The 22355-nt window shown below is 42.6% G+C and overlaps 2 protein-coding genes across 7 annotated transcripts; one reads left to right on the plus strand and one right to left on the minus strand.

Moving 5' to 3' along the window:
- The first annotated feature begins 282 nt into the window (after window positions 1-282).
- Window positions 283-8428, plus strand: LOC111973718 (phytanoyl-CoA hydroxylase-interacting protein). Of its 4 annotated transcripts, none has more exons than XM_024001104.2 (5): window positions 283-619; window positions 4564-4743; window positions 6422-6596; window positions 6749-6866; window positions 7369-8428. In XM_024001104.2, exons 2-5 carry the CDS (start codon window positions 4576-4578, stop codon window positions 7910-7912), a joined length of 1005 nt encoding a protein of 334 aa, XP_023856872.1. In that variant the 5' UTR covers window positions 283-619; window positions 4564-4575; the 3' UTR covers window positions 7913-8428. The 4 variants fall into 4 exon arrangements, with proteins under 4 accessions (XP_023856872.1, XP_023856873.1, XP_023856874.1 ...); XM_024001105.2 differs by having other exon boundaries at window positions 4567-4743; XM_024001106.2 differs by having other exon boundaries at window positions 283-533.
- Window positions 8429-11941: 3513 nt separating this feature from the next.
- Window positions 11942-22254, minus strand: LOC111974687 (DNA replication complex GINS protein SLD5). Of its 3 annotated transcripts, none has more exons than XM_024002614.2 (8): window positions 22014-22254; window positions 21769-21855; window positions 21544-21657; window positions 21341-21438; window positions 21101-21189; window positions 20864-20954; window positions 20426-20530; window positions 11942-12030 (listed from the first exon to the last, which is right to left on the minus strand). In XM_024002614.2, the coding sequence occupies exons 1-7, from the start codon at window positions 22104-22106 to the stop codon at window positions 20434-20436; spliced, it is 669 nt and encodes a 222-aa protein (XP_023858382.1). In that variant the 5' UTR covers window positions 22107-22254; the 3' UTR covers window positions 11942-12030; window positions 20426-20433. The 3 variants fall into 3 exon arrangements, with proteins under 3 accessions (XP_023858382.1, XP_023858383.1, XP_023858380.1); XM_024002615.2 differs by lacking the exon at window positions 11942-12030 and adding an exon at window positions 12587-12674; XM_024002612.2 differs by lacking the exon at window positions 11942-12030 and adding an exon at window positions 19804-20044.
- Between the last annotated feature and the right edge of the window lie 101 nt (window positions 22255-22355).

Genomic DNA, 22355 nt, shown 5'->3' on the forward strand with positions numbered 1-22355 from the left:
AAAAGTAACTTCCGGTCGTAGCTGTATCGAAGTGACGTAAAAAGAATGTTTCTCATGAGTCAGTGTAGTAGGATGATTTCTCAGAATGTCAGCTAATACTGTCTGCTACATAATGCTGCTGTCCCATGACTAGGAGCATGCTGGTCAGTGATGTGTAATTCTGTTACCATTTGTCAGCATGTTCCTGCTAATGTGGGTGAGTAACAATTGCTCAAGCACCTCAGTTACAAATCTCTTGTTTGTGTTCTCAGCATCAGCAGTTGCTCCACTTTAGGCGATGCAGCTGTACAGCAGGCAAGTAAACATCCTTCTCAGAACCCAGCTAGGGGAGGAGGAGAATAGAGAGAGGGGGGAGCATGTGAGGTAGAGAGAGAGTGAGCTAGAGAAAGGAGACAGAGAGGAAGAGCGAGCACGAGGAGAGAAAGAGCAAGTGAGAGAGAGAGAGAGAGAAGGAAAGAGAGTGAGAGTGTTCATTTCACTTCCTAATCGGTTTTCCTGGGGATCTATCATCGACTGCAGAAGAAAAGAAAGAGGTCTGAGAGAATAGATTTCTCCACTTATCTTCTCTGGTTAAGGACCTATTGCACTTTTTACAAAGACACTTATTCACCACACGGAGGTAAGGCTATATATTTCCCTCTAACTATTTTTGAGTCAGTCTCCTCGTGCATCAAGTCTTCAGAAGTTAAACAACAGCTATTGTTGAGCCACCGTAAGCAGAATTACAGTATGTTTGTTTATATGCTTGAAATTGCATAGTCTATTTTTCCATGCTTATTACCAGGGCATTCTACAGGTACTGTTTGACACTATGTAGATCCATTGATCCACTGATAATGTGAGGTTAGTACTAGAATGCTTGTTTGAGTTTCTTATTATTGAGGTATAAGGAATCCTCATATTATGCTATCAGGCATATCTTGGAAATGGCTATTTGTCAGCATTATAATGTCTAGTCAATGAACTCAGCAGTGGTACAGGTATTTAGAATTTAAGAAAATGTTGTTCCGTTCGCAATGCAGGTGTGATTATCATCAGCCCATTAGTGGAGATCTGACTATGACTGCCAGTGTCATTAATAACCTGCCTGAAATTTGGATTAAACAGACAATCACGAACAAGCTTTGAGAGATTACAAGAACCACTGTGTAAATAGGATCCTATTTGAGAAAATGTAGTTCTGTTCGCAATGCAGGTGTGATTATCATCAGCACATTAGTGGAGACCTGACTATAACTGCCAGTGTCATTAATAACCTGGCTTAAATTTGGATTAAACAGTCAATCACAATCACGAACAAGCTTTGAGAGATTACAAGAACGACTGCGTAAATACGATCTTTTTTGTTGATAGGATAATGATTACCACACGATGATTGCCAGTGATTAACACACAGTGATTCAGTGTAGAGTAGATCATATGGTGTAGACAGAGGATACAATTCATTTGAGATCATACGTTCCCTCTTCCATATGATCTGATCCAGAGCAGAACGCACGCTTCACTTGCCTCTCCATCGCTTCACTTCCTCAACCTCAGTCAACTGACTGTCACTTATGTATGACACTCCCCCTTAGGATGCATTATCTGACTTTTATCTGGTCTTATCTGCACCTGATAACCACTGCACTAGTAGAAAAATGTCTCACCGGCATGGAGCTGCTTTCTTACTATTCAGTGTATTTTTATTTATCCTTTATTTAACTAGTTAAGAACAAATTCTTATTTACAATGACGGCCTAGGAACAGTGGGTTAACTGCCTTGTTCAGGAGGCAGAACAACAGATTTTTACCTTGTCAGCTCGGGGATTTGATCCACCCAACGCTCTAACCACTAGGCTACCTGCCGCCCCTGTATGCAGCAACATTCATCACAACACTGTCACAGCACAGTGGTTAAAGGGTTCTTTGGCTGTCCCCAAAGGAGAACCCTTTGAAGAACCCTTTTTGGATCTATGTAGAACCCTTTCCTCAGAGAGTTCTACATGGAACCCAAAATAGTTCTACCTGGAACCAAAAAGGGTTCTCCAATGGGGACAGTCAAAGAACCATTTTGAGACCCTTTTTTCTGAGTGTAATGTATGTATCAGGGTTCTACATCAATGGAGAATGAGTAATATGCCCTTTGCAGTTCCCTCTGTGAACACATTACAGCTTTACATAACAAAGTGAGCAAAACTGTAAAATGTGTTACTATCAAAGATCAGAGGCCAACATATGAATTTTCAAAATTTTTACCCCATAATGCAATTGATCTATGTAAAGCTCAATAGTCTGTTTTCTTCTTACAAATCTAATTAGCTGATTTATGGCCAGTTAAATTTGGAGTGGACTCACAGTGTCATGGATTCTCTCTCACTGTTTGCATACTGATAAATAATTAAGAGTGCATGCAGGACTATTTAAATAATGTGGGGAACTTGCGTTTGAACTGTGTTCAGACATATTTAGTCAGAAAGTGGTACAAGCACGACTAGAGATAATGAGGCTTTGATGGGTGTCCTATGAGAATCTCCTTTTGCCCTAAATGCTGTGTGTGGAAGGAGAGGGAGAGGAGCAGGCAGCAGATGGGTAACACAGGAGACCCAGGGAGGGAATGTGTGTGGTGCCACAACCAGCTTCCCGAGCCCCGTGTAAACGAGATAGCTCAGACGTTTCACAGCTCTGCGGCTTTAATGAGCTGCTGCGCTGCAGCATGTCCATCATGAGGTGGACCAGAACATAACACCTCTCCAGGCCACATACAGTACGCAGATGCAGTACAGCACCACCCATCATGTTCACCCATGTGTGACACAGCCAACCTAACACAAACCACACACTCCATCTCTCCACCATCCACTCACTGTAACATCCACTCTCACTAATACACAAGCAGCACACAATATAGCAGAGATACTGGCTGTACAACTTACTGTTTATTGCTAGCAGCATACTGCTGAGCATCTTACTGTTACAGCATATGTTATGTGTGTTTGGGTTTATAATCGGGAATGGGCCATATGGTGTGTGTGTTTGGGCTTATAATCGGGAATGGGCCATATGGTGTGTGTGTTTGGGCTTATAATCGGGGAATGGGCCATATGTTATGTGTGTTTGGGTTTATAATCGGGAATGGGCCATATGGTGTGTGTGTTTGGGCTTATAATCGGGGAAATGGGCCATATGTTATGTGTGTTCGGGTTTATAATTGGGGAATGGGCCATATGTTATGCGTGTTTGTGTGGTGCAAAGCTGTTGGCATTATGAAATGGGAGAAAAATAGTACATGTAAGGTAATGAAGGATGAGAGGGTTATTAAAAAGAGCTACATTGTATTATAAGCAATATTGGCAATTGATTTTTTTAAAATAATTATACAATGATAATTCCTCTCAGGAAACAGCAAGAGTAGACAAGTTGATGCCTCCCATGCCTTTCTTTCATACTCACAGCAGGCAGGAACGGAGAGGAAGATGCATTTTTCCCCCTGGAAGGCACATCCATGGCATCATCAATTCAGGAAAGGGGACAGCTAATCAAACACAATAGGCTGACCCACAGATTACACACAATCCAGTCTTCAAGGCTATGTGCACCAGCCTGGATCCCCTGGCTGTTATTGGCAAATAAATAAGACCATAGATAACCGTATGGTGTTACGTCTAACTTTTTCTATTTATCCCAACACTTCAGATGCCAAGATTTTCCCTGAGCTGCACTCTTCCTGCTTACTCAGCTTTCATAGTGCTCTGAAGACAATTGGAAATAAATTAAATCAAAGATGATTAACAGAACTTATGAGTCAGATTTAATTTAACTTTCCCTAATTAAGGAAAACTCTATGACTGTAGGACCATTTCCTCAGATTTGCAGATTAGGAAAATTAGGTGATGTGAAGCTAGAGGATATAGTGAACACAGGAGTCAAATCTGCCTGGTTTCCAGGAGACTGCCGTTGGTGGATTATGAAATAAGTCTAAATGCTTTACACTTTCCCAGGCATGAACAGGACTTGAAAATGTGTAACTAATCCAACAGTCAATACAGCCAAGCTATGTGACATCTTGTTTCATCCATTAGTACTAAAAGTCACAATGTTGTCACAGTCCTGTACCCAGAGGTATTTACTATACAGGCACTTGTCTATGGCATATCCTCCCCTTGGTGATCAAGCAAAGAAAAAGGCTAATGTTTTCATTTGTACAAGGTTGTCTAAGTAAGAGAAACCACTGCACTGCCCCTTGTGCCCCCCCCCCCCCTACTGCTGTCAGATGTATTCATTTGAATGATATGTATGATGTGCAATGAATAGATTGTTTTTTAGATCGAAATGCCAAATAAATATGGGTAATTTTTATGGTTGTTTGTAATTTTGTCTTGCCTTTTAATCATTATGTGTGTTATTGTTTTTACCACCGAGGACCACTTTGGAAACAAGCGATTTAATTAAAACTTTTAAGTGATATCCTCTGGGTCCACATTGTACATTTTCTTGTATGTCTGTTACCCCAAATAAATTCAAAAATAAATAAATAATCTAATCTAATCCCATCATATGACCCTCCTTTCTCTTCTTGTTCAGCAGCTAACAACAATGGAGACAGCCCTTTCCACCCCCAATAATATCCAGATATGTGAGGTGACCTGCGATTCCTTCCGCATCGCCTGGGACATGACCCCTGAGGATACTGCCAGGGCCACACACTTCTTCATAGACCTGAGCCGCAAAGAGGGCGGGGATCCCAACCGCTTCAAACACAGGGTGTGTCTGACAGACTGTCACTGCTTTTCCCCCTCATAAACCTCCCCAGGCCCCCCAGGCTTCCCCCTTGACTCAATGACTATTACTCTTTCCACCGATAGTGACTCTGACTCCCGCTGTCTAGATCCATGTTCTTTACTTCTCATCACAGGAGGCTGGGGAGAATGGCTCATAATAATGGCTGGAATGGAGTGAATGGAATGGTATCAAACACATGGTAACCATGTGTGTGATGTTTTTGTTACCATTCACGCCGTTCAAGCCATTACTATAAGCCTGTCCTCCCCAATTAAGGTGCCACCAACCGCTTGTGTTCTAATCCCTCCATGTCCTGGTCTCCAATAATAGACATTTCACTGCAACGTGATGTAATATGTTTTGATATAACCCAAGATAGCCTAGCATGAGACAGTGTCTATGCAGAACAACAGATAAAAGCCTAGTAATGAGTGTATCTGACTCTGCAGCAGTTACAACCCAGAGAGCAGTGGTAGTGCCCTTTAAGTCACTTCCAGTAGAGGAGAATGAGAATCTTGTGCTGCAAAATAGCTTTGGGCAAGTGACTCATGGGCACATTCGTTTCCTTTTGAATGGCCAAAAAACGGACAAAGCCTAAAAACTACAGCTCTGTTCTCTTTACTATGAACTGTGATTTTATTCCAGACCAGTCACTGAACTGATTTTCTGTATACTACCCATTTGTTTCTTCATTTTCTTTCTCTCAGCATCATGTTGTGAGTCCAAAAATATAGACCTAGCTAATTGCAATCAGTATTTGAAATACAAGAACGATTGAAATAGAAAATTAAGTGGCCATTTGTTATTTACAATGGGATCCTTCCAAACAGACTGAAATGATGCACTATAACATTTACTCTTTAGTCATTTAGCAGACGCTCTTATCCAGAGTGACTTACAGTAGTGAGAGCATACATTTTAATACTTTTTTCGTACTGGTCCCCCGTGGGAATCGAACCCACAACCCTGGCACCATACTCTACCAACTGAGCTACATGGGACTACAACAGATTCAATCTGCTACTAAAACCGAATCAATCTATTTACTGTTGGAAGGACCTTAGGCTATTACTTGAGGTTAACTCTTATCGTAATAACCATGAAATAGAAAGTTATGACAGAGGGAGAATTTGAATGATTGAAATGAAAGATGGTATGCTCAGTCATTCCTGATGGGTGTTTCTGAGCCTTTCTTACATCAACCCTACTCTATCCACACATTAGATACTTGAATACCTACTTTGGTACAGTTCTCTATTTAATATAATATTCAAATGCCTTTACAAAAGCCCCTGACTTATGTTGTACAGAGCTGTTCAGGGTTGGAAGTGTGTTTCTATCACTGGGAAATCAAAGCAACACAAACAAACTTGCACCAGGATGGTTGCCATGGTTATGTGGGCCCTGTGAGCTTGTTTTAATTAGCTGTGCTTCTTAGAGGCCCTGGCCAAAACAAAGCAACTAATTTGGTTAGATATACAGTAGCTTAACTAGACCAGTTTGTACCAGAATATGCTAAAGAAATGTATAATCCATGAGTGTGTTTACATAAAGCATTTAGACCTACTGCCAATCCTATTTTTACCTATGAAACGCTGTATTCTAGTAATTCAACTGATGAGTCACATGAATTAACATGTATCCCTGTTTCACCCAACAGGATGTGCCCACCAAACTGGTGGCCAAGGCAGTGCCTTTACCCATGGCAGTGAGAGGTCATTGGTTCCTGAGCCCACGGACAGAGTACTGTGTTGCTGTGCAGACTGCAGTGAGACAGGCAGACGGAGAGTACCTGGTGTCTGACTGGAGCCAGGTGGTCGAGTTCTGCACAGGGGGTATGTCATAGAAGTACATCGATTTCTATAGCAGGACATTTACCAATGTAATGCAGGCCTTATGACCTGCTGTAGAGTATTGATTCAATTGAATATGCTTACAAAGGATTTGAACCAGGAACTTCATAACTGACTGTTTTCGTATGAAACAGATTATGCCATGGACCACCTCAAACAGCTCCTTGGTAAAGCACAGGGTTCTGCTGGAAGATTGCTGCGGTTCTCTGTGTTCTATCGCAACCAGCACCCTGACTACTTCCACTATGTCAGGTCAGTACTATACCATACTCTGTAAATACACACACGTATAGGTATGTATCTCCCGGGTGGCGCAGTGGTCTAGGGCACTGCATCGCAGTGCTAGCTGCGCCACCAGAGTCTCTGGGTTCGCGCCCAGGCTGGGCTGGGTTCGCGCCCAGGCTCTGTCGCAGCCGGCCGCAACCGGGAGATCCGTGGGGCGACGCACAATTGGCATAGCGTCGTCCGGGTTAGGGAGGGTTTGGCCGGTAGGGAGGGTTTGGCCGGTAGGGATATCCTTGTCTCAGTATGTAAAACAAAATGTAATAAAAATGTATGTACTCTACTGTAAGTCGCTCTGGATAAGAGCGTCTGCTCTTGGCCAGTAGGGACATCCTTGTCTCAGTATGTAAAAATGTAATAAAAATGTATGCACTCTACTGTAAGTCGCTCTGGATAAGAGCGTCTGCTAAATGACTAAAATGTAAATGTACTTGTGAAGTTCAATAACAAAATGTTTCTCCTTTTCTGTTAGAACTGAGTGTGGGGGGCTGATACGCCCAGCCCTGAAAGACAATAGTGGAAGTCACGGCTCCCCTATCAACAGCAAACTGCAGGGAGTCTTCCTCAGCTGCAACACTGAGTTTGACACAGGTCTTCCTCCAAACGACTCCCCCTACGGCCCCCTGCGTTTCCAGATCCCGGCCGGGAACCTGCTGAATCCCAACACCAATCTTTACTTTGCTGACTTCTACTGTATGTACACAGCCTATCACTATGTGGTGTTGGTACTGGCCCCTTCTGGCTCAGAGGGGGATAACTTCTGCCGTAGTAGTCTCCCCCTGCTGGACCTGACTGCCAACCCCTTCCTGACATACATCCCCRCCCAGAGGCAYGGYGAAGASKCCRTGTTCTGCCACGCCAGTGATGTCATCCTGGAGGTGCTSTACACAGAGCCGKTYRATCTGGAGCAGGGCAGTGTGSTGYAGATCAGTGGCCACCACCAGATGAGCCAGACCACGGCCAACGCCAAGAAGGACCCCAGCTGCAAGGTGTGCAACATCAGTGTGGGCCGCTGAGAGAACTGACTGGACTGACAGGGTTTAGAGAACAGTGAGGATGTATATCGCCATCGTTGCAACAACAACAAAAATAACCTGAGAAATGGGCTGAGTGATTTAATCCATCTAGTAGTGTAAGGGACAGTAACACAACTGGGACAGCCCAACTCTTGGGGTATGTGCATGCTGCTTCTCCCATCCCTCCCCGTCACTACTAGAATTGCAAATCTCCATGTATCATCAATCATCACATGTAAATGTGTCTTTAGGACAAGTGGACTAAAAGGGCCATCTGTATTAGCTCCTCCACTGCTGGAGAAAGCTGAGATGTACACGTTGTATTTGTCAAATAACATTACGTAAGATATACATTTCTGTCTTCTCCTTACAGTACCTGTTGGTCTTAGAGGATTCCAAGATGTCTTATGCCTAAAAACACACTGTCAATTTCATTTCTATTTGAAAACTTTCAAACATGATGTTATTCCGTTAAATCTCATGATAAGTGAATAATAAAGATTTGAATTGACTGTAGGATGTCATTTGGTAAACCAATGCCCTCAACGAATGTGTCATGATTCCTGTGAAAGTCACACAGTAGCTGTGAATCATGTACACAGGGACCCATTCTCAGTGGTCAGGATGTCCAGTCACAGCTTGCCTCTGTCATCTTTCCTTTTGTCTTTTAGTCGATAAGTAATGATATGTCTCTGGCTGTCGAGATCAATGGAAGCATAATTCAATAGAAACAATGCCTGCTCCCTATAGTGTCTGATAACAGGCTTTAGTCATGTGGGCACCAGAGAACACAATACTGGGATAAGATTAGCTCACACTCACTCTCCTTTGAGGGATCTGAAACTGAACAAAAATATAGACACAACATGCAACAATTTCAAAGATTTTACTGAGTTACAGTTCATACAAGAAAATCAGTCAACTGAAATAAATTCATTAGGCCCTAATCTATGGATTTCACATGACTGGGCAGGGGCGCAGCCATGGGCATAGGCCCACCCACTTGGGAGACTGGCCTACCTACTGGGGAGCAAGGCCCAGCCAATCAGAATGAGTTTTTCCCAACAAAAGGGCTTTATTACAGATATAAATATTCCTCACGTTTCATCAGCTGTCAGGGTGGCTGGTCTCAGACGATCCCACAGGTGAAGAAGCCGGATGTGAAGGTCCTGTGCTGGCGTTCTGAGGTTGATTGGACGTAATGCCAAATTCTCTAAAATGACTTTGGAGGTGGTTTATGGTAGAGAAATTAACATTTAATTCTCTGGCAACAGCTCTGGTGGACATTCCTGCAGTCAGCATACCAATTGCACACTCCCTGAAAACTTGAGACATCTGTGGCACTGTGTTGTGCGACAAAACTGCACATTTTAGAGTGGCCTTTTATTGTCCCCAGCACAAGGTGCACCTGTGTAATAATGATCACGCTGTTTAATCAGCTTCTTGACATGCCACACCTGTCAGGTGGATGGATTATCTTGGCAAAGGAGAAATGCTCACCAACAGGGATGTAAACTCATTTCTGAGATCCCATATTACCCTTCATGAAACATGGGACCAACACTTTACATGTTGCATTTATATTTTTGTTCGATATAATTTTTTCACTTCAGTATTCCATGATGTACTCAGGATATCAAACTTTTCTGGGATATCCTGTCTACAGCAGTCACATGGACACTGAAATTAGCAGTCAGACAACCGTAAGTAAGTGTTTATGAGGCACTATTTCTTGGTTAAAACCTGGCAGTTACTCAACACTGTTACTCAACACTTGGTCAGAGAGGAAGTGCACTGCACACTGACAGAAGTATAGAAGACTGTAGAGAATCTCAGGCTTTCCCTCCAGCCATATTGTAAATATTACAAATAATTTTAGCTTTCGGTGAGCATGTTTGAAACTGAATAACCAGACCCATCTACAATTTCCTAGTGACTATTCTATCCTAATGACTCTTCTTCCAGAATGCAATTTACAGAGCAAGCAGTGCAAGCAATGAAAAATATGAAAAACAGAACAATAGTTTACTTTAGCTGATAAGAAAAGGTCTTTCACATTTTAGCATATTACAGTTCACCTCAGATGAACTTAGTGAAGATGAGGGTCTATGCCTTACGGTGAAGTTCAGTGTAGCCTAATGCAGTCTTTCTGTTGTCTAGATTATGCCCCACAGCGTGCCTCATGCTTGTCAAAGACAAACATGCTGTAGTTCTGTCCATTGCTATTGTCCCAGAATGGGGTGCTGTACTCATCAGGTAGATAAAACAAAGAATTTGATTTTCTCATCGAGCATGGGCAGGGTGATGTCAAATTCAAAGAGGTCTGTGTCAGGTCCACCATAGCGCTCCTTCAGGAAAGCACAGGGCACGTCTTGTTGGCTGTGCTAAGAGTCAAAGGTGATGCGGATTCACACAGCCTTCTGGAAGCTCTGGTTCTTCACACTGCAGTTCCCCAGGAGAACCATGCCCTCCCTCAGCCTGGCACGGAAACACTGGAAGTCTGCAGAGGGCTGTGGGAAGCCCAGTCGCAGCCTGCTCTCCTCAATAGATTTGCTGACAGTGCAGCTAGAACCACCTTCTGTCGTGTTGCGCCGCCTCTCTGGGCGTGATGACAGTGGGTACATCCACTCCACCATTTAATAGAATATGTTGGCTGCTGTTAGGGACAACCCTTAGAGTCAGTGAAAATCACATGCTTTCTCTTAGCCTTGACTTCATCCTCACCACTCCCATTCAGAGGCACAGGTCTGTCTGGGGTGAGTGCTGTAGGTCTTAGCCTGCTCTGGGAGAGCTGCTCTGGCACGGAGGTTCTGATGCAGGGTCTCAAGTGCTTCAGAGAGGATGCACAGAACAGCTGGCACAGTGGTGGACACTGGCTCCAGCACAGCCTTACGGCCATGACCAGAGGACCCAACATCTATAATACCCTTTGAAGGATAAAGATGAAGGTCATAAAGCAAAGAACAATCTTCTACAGCTTACTGATAAATCATATGCATCATGATCATATAGCCATTCATACATTGTACAGGCCATCATCTGTTGTTTGGGGATATCTTCTGTAGTAAGAAGACCATAAAGGCATAGACTTCAGCTTGAATGACACTCTAGAAAATAGGGTAAACACTGCATTGAGTCTCAGAGATACATAGCCTAAGACATTGATCTGCATGGACATATCGGTTCTAGTATTTGCTAACATATACAGTATGTCAAGACTACAATGCAATTAGATTTTTTTTTTATGGAACAGCCTTGGACCTCTATATGGTGAGTTACAACAAGACTTGTTTCTCTATCAAAAGAACATTTGACCAGTAATTGCAATAGTCAACTTAAAAACACTAACTTAGTTTATTCAAAAAAGTTGAAATCATCCTGTTGTTATCTTTTCCTTCTCTCTTTACTGGTGCTGAACTAGTACGCACCTAGTATCAGTAGTGTCTGCGTTATATACCTCCTTAATCATCATGCCATCTGGTGTATCCCACCTTCCCTACTCTCCTGACCAATGAGGTTAACCTTACTCATCATTCTTAGCCAATAGTGATGGGTTTTATGACTCATTTCTTCCTCATTCCATAGGTAGCCTACAATTCCTACATGGTAGCACTCTAAGCCTGTCAATAACGGACACATTTTATTTTGTGGGAGGAGTTACTTAATTTGGTCCTTACTACTATTCATAACACTGGATGTTATTAACACCAATCACCATTTCTACTCAGATCTAAATTGGAACAAGTCATAGGAGTCATTACTCAGCCCAAAACCTAACAATAAAAACACATAAAAGCATACAAATACAAAAATGGTCAAGCACAGACTATGAGTCATGAATAAAAGTCAGCTGGTTATATGAGGCTGCAGAGAGATATTGATTGTTGCTGATGGGGTGTTGAAGCTCGAGCAGCTTTCAGAAATTCAAACCTTCACTGATATTGTGGAAACAATTCCAATAATCCTGGCCTCTACTCCTGGCCATGGTGATCGACCCGTGGTTCCACCAAGACCTGGGCCGGTGGGCCCAGGTCCAAGCTTTCTTCTGCCAGTGAACTCTCCAGACTAACTCTCCCCCCAGTCCCTCCTCCTCTAGGATGCCAGTAGTCAGCAGGGACCTGCTGAGACATATCATGTCACATAACACTTTCCACACCTGACTTTCAGAATATATTTACATGTCAAAGAAAACTAGGTCACCTACAGTTTCTCTGTTCAACAGACAACAATATGTTGAAGAGATAACATTGTATGGTTTTCTAATTTACTGCACATTCATAACATACCAGTGTTCTACTATCCACAGGGTACAGTTCTAGATCTGTTATTGACTGGGAAACAAAGTATGAATGCATATGCTATCAGTGGTGAACTACACTGGGGTGTACAAAACATTAGGAACACCTGCTCTTTCCATGACATAGACTGAACAGGTAAATCCAGGTGAAAGCTATGATCCCTTATTGATGTCACCTGTTGAATCCTCTTCAATCAGTGTAGATGAAGGGGAGGATCAGGTTAAAGAAGGATTTGTATGCCTTGAGACATTGTTTATCATTCAGAGTGTAAATGGGCAAGACAAAAGGCTTAAGAACTGCAACACTGCTGGGTTTTTCCACGCTCAACAGTTTCCCGTGTCACAAATGGTCCACCACCCAAAGGGCATCCAGCCAACTTGACACAACTGTGGGAAGAATTGGAGTCCACATGGGCCAGCTTTCGACACCTTGTAGAGTCCATGCCTCGAAGAATTGAGTCTGTTCTAAGAGAAAAAGGGAGTGCAACTCAATATTAGGATGTTGTTTCTAATGTTTTGTACTCTGTGTATAGTGCAACTACACTGCACTATAAAGATGATTGAATGTTAAAGGAGATGTGTATAGGCTAAACTTTCTCCCAATCGTCTATTCCTGGTTCTCCCAATTACATGAAAGAAAAATACAATAAGCATGAAAAATATCCTATGCTAAAACGCCTTAAATAACAATGCAATTACCACACTTATGTCTCAAAGAAATGCTGGAGAACACCCCATTTCCTTGGGCCGTACCTGGACTTAGTCCCAGTGATGTAGTAGTGCCTGGAGAAGTGAGTATACTCTAATTTTGCTAAAAATGTCCGGTGAAAGAGAGGCCTGGCGCAGAGCCTGTCTCACCTCTCTGAGGAGGTTCCCATTGCTTGAAAGGCAGCCACAGTGTGTCCTTTATTTAAAGGGGGAGATCAAGCTGATCCTAACTGTTATAAGGCCAAATTCTATTTTGCCCTGTTTATCAAAAGTGTTGGAAAACTTGACAATAATCAACTGACTGGCTTTCTTGACGTCTATAGTATTGTCTCTGGTATGCAGTCTGATTTCCACTCAGGTAATGGATGTGGCATTGCAACCTTAAAGGTCCTAAATTATCTCACCATTGCCATTGATTCTAAGCAATGTTGTGCTGCTATTTTTATTGACTTGGCCGAAACTTTTGATATGGTAGAGCATTCCATTCTTGTGGGCCGGCTAAGGAGTATTGGTGTCTCTGATGGGTCTTTGGTCTGGTTTTCTAACTATCACTCTCAAAGAGTGCAGCGTATAAAGTCAGAACATCTGCTGTCTCAGCCACTGCCTGTCACCCATGGAGTACCCCAAGGCTCAATCCTAGGCCCTACGCTCTTCTCAATTTACATCAACAACATAGCTCAGGCAGTAGGAATCTCTCTGATCCATTTATATGCAGATGATAGTCTAATACTCAGCTGGCCCCTTCCCGGATTTTGTGTTAAATGACTACAACAAAGCTTTCTTTGTGTCCAACATGCTTTCTCTGCCCTTAACCTTGTTCTGAACACTTCCAAAACAAAGGTCTTGTGGTCCGGTAAGAAGAATAACCCTCTCCCCACCAGTGTGATTACTACTTCCGCGGGTTTAGAGCTTGAGGTAGTCACCTCATACAAGTACTTGGGAGTATGGCTAGACGGTAAACTGTCATTCTATTCATGCTAAGGTTAATCTAGACTTGGTTTCCTCTATTGTAATCGCTCCTCTTTCACCCCAGCTGCCAAACGAACCCTGAATCAGATGACCATCCTACCAATGCTAGATTGCGGAAATGTAATTTATAGATCGGCAGGTAAGGGTGCTCTAGAGCAGCTAGATGTTCTTTACCATTTTGCCATCAGATTTGCCACCAATGCTCCTTATAGGACACATCACTGCACTCTATACTCTGTAAACTGGTCATCTCTGTATACCTGTCGCAAGACCCACTTGTTGATGCTTATTTATAAAACCCTCTTAGGCCTCACTCCCCCCTATCTGAGATGCCTACTGCAGCCCTCATCCTCCACATACAACACCCATTCTGCCAGTCACATTGTTAAAGGTCGTCAAAGCACACATCCCTGGGTCGCTCCTCTTTTCAGTTCGTTTCAGTTAGTTACTGGCGCGAGCTGCAAAAAACACTCAAACTGGACAGTTTTATCTCCATCTCTTTATTCAAAGACTCAATCACGGACACACTAACACTTGTGGCTGATATGCGTGATGTATTGTTGTCTCTACCTTCTTGCCCTTTGTGCTGTTGTCTGTGCCCAATGTTATTTTTACCATGTTTTGTGCTGCTGCCATGTTGTGTTGCTACCGTGTTGTTGTCATGTTGTGTTTTTTTTTATCCCAGTCCCCGTAGGAAGCCTTTTGCCTTTTGGTAGGCCGTCATTCTAAATAAGAATTTGTTCTTAACTGACTTGCCTAGTTAAATAAAATAAATGAAAAAAGGCTCCCAGTGACATAATATGAATGACCTAAAAGCTGTGCTGAGCATTAGGCTAATAAACTCAGCAAAAAAAGAAACGTCCCTTCTTCAGGACCCTGTCTTCCAAAGATTATTTGTAAAAATCCAAATAACTTCACAGATCTTCATTGTAAAGGGTTTAAACACTGTTTCCCATGCTTGTTCAATGAACCATGAACAATTAATGAACATGAACCTGTGGAACCGTCGTTAAGACACTAACAGCTTAGACGGTAGGCAAATAAGGTCAGTTATGAATACATAGGACACTAAAGAGGCCTTTCTACTGACTCTGAAAAACACCAAAAGAAAGATTCCCAGGGTCCCTGCTCATCTGCGTGAATGTTCCTTAGGCATGCTGCAAGGAGGCATGAGGACTGCAGATGTAGCCAGGGCAATAAATTGCAATGTCCGTACTGTGAGAAGCCTAAGACAGCGCTACAGTGAGACAGGACGGACAGCTGATCGCCCTCGCAGTGGCAGACCACGTGTAACAACACTTGCACAGGATCGGTACATCCAAACATCACACCTGTGGGACAGGATGGCAACAACAACTACCCGAGTTACACCAGGAACGCACAAGAGAGACTGGACTGAGGGCTTGTAGGTCTGTTGTAAGGCAGGTCCTCACCAGACATCACGTTGCCTATGGGCACAAACCCACCGTCGCTGGACCAGACAGGACTGGCAAAAAGTGCTCTTCACTGACGAGTCACGGTTTTGTCTCACCAGGGGTGATGATCGGATTCGCATTTATCGTCGAAGGAATGAGCGTTACACAACGAGGCCTGTACTCTGGAGCGGGATCGATTTGGAGGTGGAGGGTCCGTCATGGTCTGGGGCGGTGTGTCACAGTATCATCGGACTGAGCTTGTTGTCATTGCAGGCAATCTCAACGCTGTGCGTTACAGGGAAGACATCCTCCTCCCTCATGTGGTACCCTTCCTGCAGGCTCATCCTGACATGACCCTCCAGCATGACAATGCCACCAGCCATACTGCTCGTTCTGTGCGTGATTTCCTGCAAGACAGGAATGTCAGTGTTCTGCCATTGCCAACGAAGAGCCCGGATCTCAATCCCATTGACCACGTCTGGGACCTGTTGGATCGGCGGGTGAGAGCTAGGGCCATTCACCCCCAGAAATGTCCAGGAACTTGCAGGTGCCTTGGTGGAAGTGTGGGGTAACATCTCACAGCAAGAACTGGCAAATCTGGTGCAGTCCATGAGGAGGATATGCACGGCAGTCCTTAATGCAGCTGGTGGCCACACCAGATACTGACTGTTACTTTAGATTTTGATCCCCCCATTTGTTCAGGGACACATTATTCAATTTCTGTTAGTCACGTCTGTGGAACTTGTTCAGTTTGTTTCTCAGTTGTTGAATCTTATGTTCCTACAAATATTTACACATGTTAAGTTTGCTGAAAATAAACGCAGTCGACAATGAGGACTTTTCTTCTTTTGCTGAGTTTAGTAGGTCTACTATTGAAACATAAATAAGGCTGTCAACTGGGTCAGAAATTCACAAGTGTTCCTTTTTTTACCTCAGGTTTTTGCTCTTGAAGTCATACTTTGTTAATAGTACAGCAACAAAATTGGATGTTGTAAGTCCATAATAATGCTTAAACCACATCAGGAGACCCCTGGAAATTTGTTTTGTGTAGTTAACCTTTAATTAAAGTGCACAGGCACCTAGCACTGTTTAGTTAGAGGTGTTTCTGTAGCACATGAGATGGAGTTTGCAAAACAAATGGCCACTGGATCGATGCAAATAATCATGATATCATTCTGCCAGGTAGGCATAGGCTACTTTGTAGCTAGTTAACATTTAATTGAGAAGGTTTTTGGGAAAGCCTTTCCATCTACAGTACCAGAGTATGATTAGGCCTATCATTAGCATCGCTATATTCTTCCTGTTCCTTAATTGTTTGTACCTTGCTACAAACTAGCCTATAGCCAAAATCCCACCATAGAAGCGTGGGGGCAATTATTTTATAAATACTTCCTCATGTGCGTTCTCCTGTTCTATTGGTTCATTCTTTTATTATCTAGCTGTGAAAGGCATTATCCTATTCATATTAGCAACATGATAGTTGTTGCATCTTTAATCCTCCCCTCGCATAAGTGGTGGATATTTTAGAAAGCCGTTTTCCACAAAGCGCATTTTGGAAATTTTGCGCGTAGGCCTTCCCCTCTGTGTGTATTGCTGTGCCTAAAATGTGAAGAAATAATACTTAATAAAAATTAAGCTAAACATTCTGATCTGTTCTATCAGCCTTATTCATTGATACAGCATATACCGCCACAACACTACTTTGATACGCATCGTGGGGATTAAGAAATTAGTATAAGCAATGCTCACTGAAAAATAAGTGGGTATATGGCATATACCTGCATATACCCTCCACTACACCACTGCTTAGACCTAACATAGTAAAGGTACATCTGTCTCCCTCCATTTCGTATGACACGAATGTTACGAAATGCAATTCGTACAAAATGTTCCGAATTGCAATATGGTACAAATTTGCAAGTCGCATGATATGTTACGAATAACAATTTGTTGTGGCTAACATTAGCTAGGTGGCTAGTAAAATCAATGAATACATTTTCCCTTCAGGAATCATAACTCATTCCTCATGCCAAGAGGTTCCATAATGTATCAATATAGTGTGACACAAAACCCACATGATTTATCACAACGTAGCTATTCATCAAGGAAGTGCTTCTGCCAATATATACTGAACAAAGATATAAACGCAACATGTAAAGTGTTGGTCCATTGTTTCATGAGCTGAAATAAATTACCCTAGAAATTTTCCATATGCACAAAAAGCTTATTTCTCTCAAATTTTGAGATTTCTTTTTTATTTTATATCCGTTATTGAGCATTTCTCCTTTGCCAAGATAATCCGTCCACCTAACAGGTGTGGCATATCAAGAAGTTGATTAAACAGCATGATCATTACACAGGTGCACATTGTGCTGGGGACAATAAAAGGCCACTCTAAAATGTGCAGTTTTTCACACAACACAGTGCCACAGATGTCTCAAGTTTTGAGGGAGCGCAGGAATGTCCACTAGAGATGTTGCCAGAATACGGAACATTCATTTATCTACCATAAACTGCCTCCAATGTCGTTTTAGAGGATTTGGAAGTCTGTCCAACCGGCCTCATAACCGCAGACCACATGTATGGTGTGGGCAAGCAGTTTGCTGATGTCAACATTGTGAACAGAGTGCCCATGGTTGCGCTGGCATAAGCTACAGACATCGAACACAATTGCATTTTATTGATGGAAATTTGAACGCACAGATACCGTGACGAGATCCTGAGGTCCATTGTCATGCCATTCATCCGCTGCCATCACGTTTCAGCATGATAATGCACGGCCCCATGACGCAAGTCAATCAATGAAATGTATTTATAAAGCCCTTTTTACATCAGCTGATGTCACAAAGTGCTGTACAGAAACCCAGCCTAAAACCCCAAACAGCCAGCAATGCAGATGTAGAAGCACATATCTGTTCACAATTCCTAAAACCTGAAAATGCCCCAGATCTGGCCTGCAAACGCACCAGACATGTCACCCATTGAGCATGTTTGGTATGCTCTGGATCGACGTGTACAATAGCATGTTCCAGTTCACGCCAATTTCCAGCAACTTCACACAATCAACAGCCAGATAACTCTATGCGAAGAAGTTGCGCTGCATGAGGCAAAGGGTGGTCACACAAGATACTGACAAGATTTCTGATCCAACACATTCATATCTGTATTCCCAGTCATGTAAAATCCATAGATTAGGACCTAATGAATGTATTTCAATTGACTGATTTCCTTTATATGAAAAGGAAAATCTTTGAAATTGTTACATGTTGCGTTTTATATATTTGTTCAGTATATTTTTGTTCAGTATATTAACACAACTGCACAGATCAGGTTTCCAGATGAGATGCTGTGGCAGGTACTACGTCATGTAGCTAAATGTCTCAAAGACCATGAGCTCACTGATATGGCAAGTGTGTGTGTGTGCGAGCACTTGTTTCAGCTGTTAAACTTGGTAAGCCAAGTGTAAGCCATCCTATCATTATTATGATCGAATCATTCAGACCATGCCATAACCATTCTCGCCAGCTATGGCATATAGTAAGGTGAATAGTTAAACTATGGATGTGATGTACAGCTATCACTTTTGAATTGCTTACAGAGAAAAGCAAAGTGATGCAGCAAATTTTCCCACCAAAATGAACGCACTCTCTCGGTACACAGTATGACTCAATGACCTAGTTATTTAGAAGAGGATGAGCTGCAATTCCCCATACTGTGACGCTGATGCAATTACTACCCAGGGTTGTTTGTTTTCAACGAGCCATAAAGAACCAACCCTGACCTGACATTGACTCAACCGGATGTAGCCTAATAAGGGAAAGAACCATGACTCCTAAAACAGGGGCTATGTCTTGCATCAAGTACAGTTCTCATTCACAAGCCCTTCATGATCAGCAACAATGGCAACTTATGATTCAACATTCTACCATCATAATTGGTTAAACTATAAAAATGTATGTCTTATCATGAATGGTCACTATGTTTTTACTGATGTACTTGAAAAGAAAGGAGGTATTCTTGGGGGGGGGGGGGGTCGTTGGATGTGTGTAAAAGTAATACATGTAATGATGCAGACATGTTCCTGAACAGCTGGTGTCTTTGTGGACCATTGGTGCACAGTTTATGGCTGATTAACCATAACTTAACTAACCATAACTAGGGGCAATGTGGGACAAGGTCCTATTTCTTAGACTTAAATACCATGGTGTCAAAAATATTAATACCAGTCTTTAAACAAATCTACAGATTTATTCTATTGGTATCAACAATTGATATGGTTTACAAACCCAGAATTTAAATCATATATGGCCAAGGCAGCAACAGCATGCAAAATACAAATGTATGCTTGGCAATGGCATGCATGTACCCCTCAACCTTTTTACATACACGTAGACACCATGAAGTGCCATTCATGTATTCCTGTGTCATCCTCACACCAAAAGTATCTCTCACTTATAGCCTAAGTGATCCAATGATTATCATTACAATTATAAGCAGGCTTCATGTGAGAGATGTGTCCTCAGGTACGCAACATTTCAACAAGTCAGTAATATATTTGCAGACATTCTAGTTAATGCCCCGCTCTTGACGAGTTGGTAGTCCACAAATAATGTCCATATCACCTTCCTCAATGTACTGCAATCAGTGTAGTTAATGTTCAATGAAGGGAGTCAGTGTTCCTCCGGTCATCCACCATCACAGTTGGAGACTAATAACCTCATCTGAACCAAGGACAGGAGGCTCCTAAAACATAGCCCAAATAGAGGAAGTATATGCTATTACAGAGACCGATCTGTGCAAACGTGTTAACATAATACCCGGCCTAAGTGACGATTTTCTTGCAGTTCACTGGCAAATTGCCTCATTGTTGAACATGTAATATGCTGTTCAAGCAAACATTCTAAGAGAGAATTTCCAGCTTAGTTAGTTCCCAAGAGACCATGTTTAGGGCAAAAAGTGATGGCAAAAAAACAAAAATGATGACAGTACAAAACAGTCTATTATGAAAGATTTGGATTTGAATAATGCACACTTCAACATATTAGTGTGTTAGTGTGTGGATTAGTGTGTGTATGTCATATATAAAGATATGAGGGAAATCAGTGTGGCCTATAAATTGAGTACCTTGACAGTTAAATTAGCTGTACTGCTCCACTTGAAACCAGGGGTGCTATAGCGCGATACCGCATCAGATGCTGAGAATCCACATCAAGATCCACAACATACTCTCTGAAAGAAAATATTGGACCAGAAAATTCAATGGAGTTCTTAGCAAACGACCGGGCATTTCAATCAATAAGAATACAGTGTCCGTGGAGTAAGCTTGTATGATATTCTTGAGGATAGTAACAGTCAATAAAAAACATGTTATATACAGACACATGCTGCCACCTTCTGGATCTACAGAATACTGCAAAATAACTTCCAATGTGCTCCTCTTCACAACAGTAATCAAGAAAACTTATATTCTTGACACATTATCATCAAAGTGAGATAGGTAGTAAGCCTATTCTAAGCTGTAGCACCAATCAATCAGTCCAATGATCATATGTGATACTGTACCTCTGGTCATCTGTCTCAGGTTCCACCAAGATGTTTTCCTGTCTCTCCCTCACACGTAGGAACACAAAGGAGTCCAGACAGGGCTCTGGTACTGGGAACATTTCATTTGACATTGAAGTTAATCACGTGACAAGAGAATACAATGCTTCCATCCATGAACATTATGCCACTGATAGTTTTTACAAGCAGTCATTTGAATATTGGAATAGCTCATCTAAACATCTTGCCAGGACTCACCTGCTTTCAGCATATCCACTGTCTGTAGATTGGGGGGCATGTGTTTCAGAGCGACAGCCTTCAGATAGGTCTCTGTGTTGGCCAGATATCTAAATGGAAGAGAGGGAATACATCACTAATGTTGCAAACATATTATTATTATAATAATATAAGTAAATATGACATCCAAACAACTCAATGACCTTCCTTCAGGGATGGTCATTGTAACTGCAAACCGCAACACGTCACCATAACACGCACTCTTTGGCGAAAGCAAACTCCTCTGGAGACAGGAACGAAGGATCTCCCTCCACTCGAGACTTCTCTTTCTCCAACACATGTGGGAAAAACTTCTCAATCTACACAGGCAACAGAGGACCAGAGAGAAAGGTGTCAGTCTGAGCACTGATTTATAGTCCCTCTCACTAGAAGATCATATCATGCTGGGTTGTTGTTGGCATTACCTTTTGGAGGCGAGAGCGGAGGTAGCTGCTGAGGACAAAGCGGATCCTGTCAATCTCCATGCGGTGGACACTTGCCTTCACATCACCCCTCCTAACCCGCTGCAGGTTGGCCTCCTGTCAATTGAGACAACACAACATAGAAGTCCTGTTATTACTGGTACCTCACTGCTTACTGAGACAGCTGCTGCACCCCTCAGTTACTTGAGGAACCCCACCACCATTTACCATGTGAGTCAGCTGCTCCATCACACACTCTCCCATCTCTGACTTGTTCTCCAGAAGCTCAGGAGAGAACTTCTCATTCAGCCAGGCCTGGGTGACAGAGGAATACACAAAGTCCACTTTACATAGAGGAGCAGCAGTGCTAAATACGTGTTTTTGTTTTGACAGGATCCGTGCATTGCAAAACATATCGGTCTGGCTACAGTATTTTAGTGAACATGGCTAATTAGCTAGCTCGCTAACGTTACCTCTTCCAGTTTCCCAATCAGCTCCGCTGGAGTCATCACATCTTCCTGGCCATCATCTCCCCCGCTGGCATCATCAGACAACGTATCCGACATCCTATACTTGCATAGCCTACACAAAATGTGGTACTCTATTAAACTAGATACGCAGAGTGTTACTTTTTTACATTATATCTAGACAACACTGTAAATGACATCGACAGCTCATTAACCTCCTCCTCCGACACAAGAATCCCACACTTCCGGTTAAAGTTCGCGCCAACCGAAAGCAGTGCGTGATGACGTCTGTAGAGGTTCAAACATGCGCAAAAAATGCGCAGTCAGAGAGGGTAAACAAATGCCTCC

This window comes from Salvelinus sp. IW2-2015, linkage group LG15 (assembly GCF_002910315.2).
Source record: "Salvelinus sp. IW2-2015 linkage group LG15, ASM291031v2, whole genome shotgun sequence".
NCBI classification, from domain to species: Eukaryota; Metazoa; Chordata; class Actinopteri; order Salmoniformes; family Salmonidae; genus Salvelinus; species Salvelinus sp. IW2-2015.

Excerpts from the sequence above, each read along its gene's own strand:
- LOC111974687 (XM_024002614.2), bottom strand. The coding sequence starts at position 22,106 with ATGTCGGATACGTTGTCTGATGATGCCAGCGGGGGAGATGATGGCCAG. Across the intron at positions 21,658-21,768 it reads TGGAGCAGCTGACTCACATG|GAGGCCAACCTGCAGCGGGT; the intron begins GTAAATGGTGGT and ends CTCAATTGACAG. Across the intron at positions 20,955-21,100 it reads AGTGGATATGCTGAAAGCAG|TACCAGAGCCCTGTCTGGAC; the intron begins GTGAGTCCTGGC and ends AAATGTTCCCAG.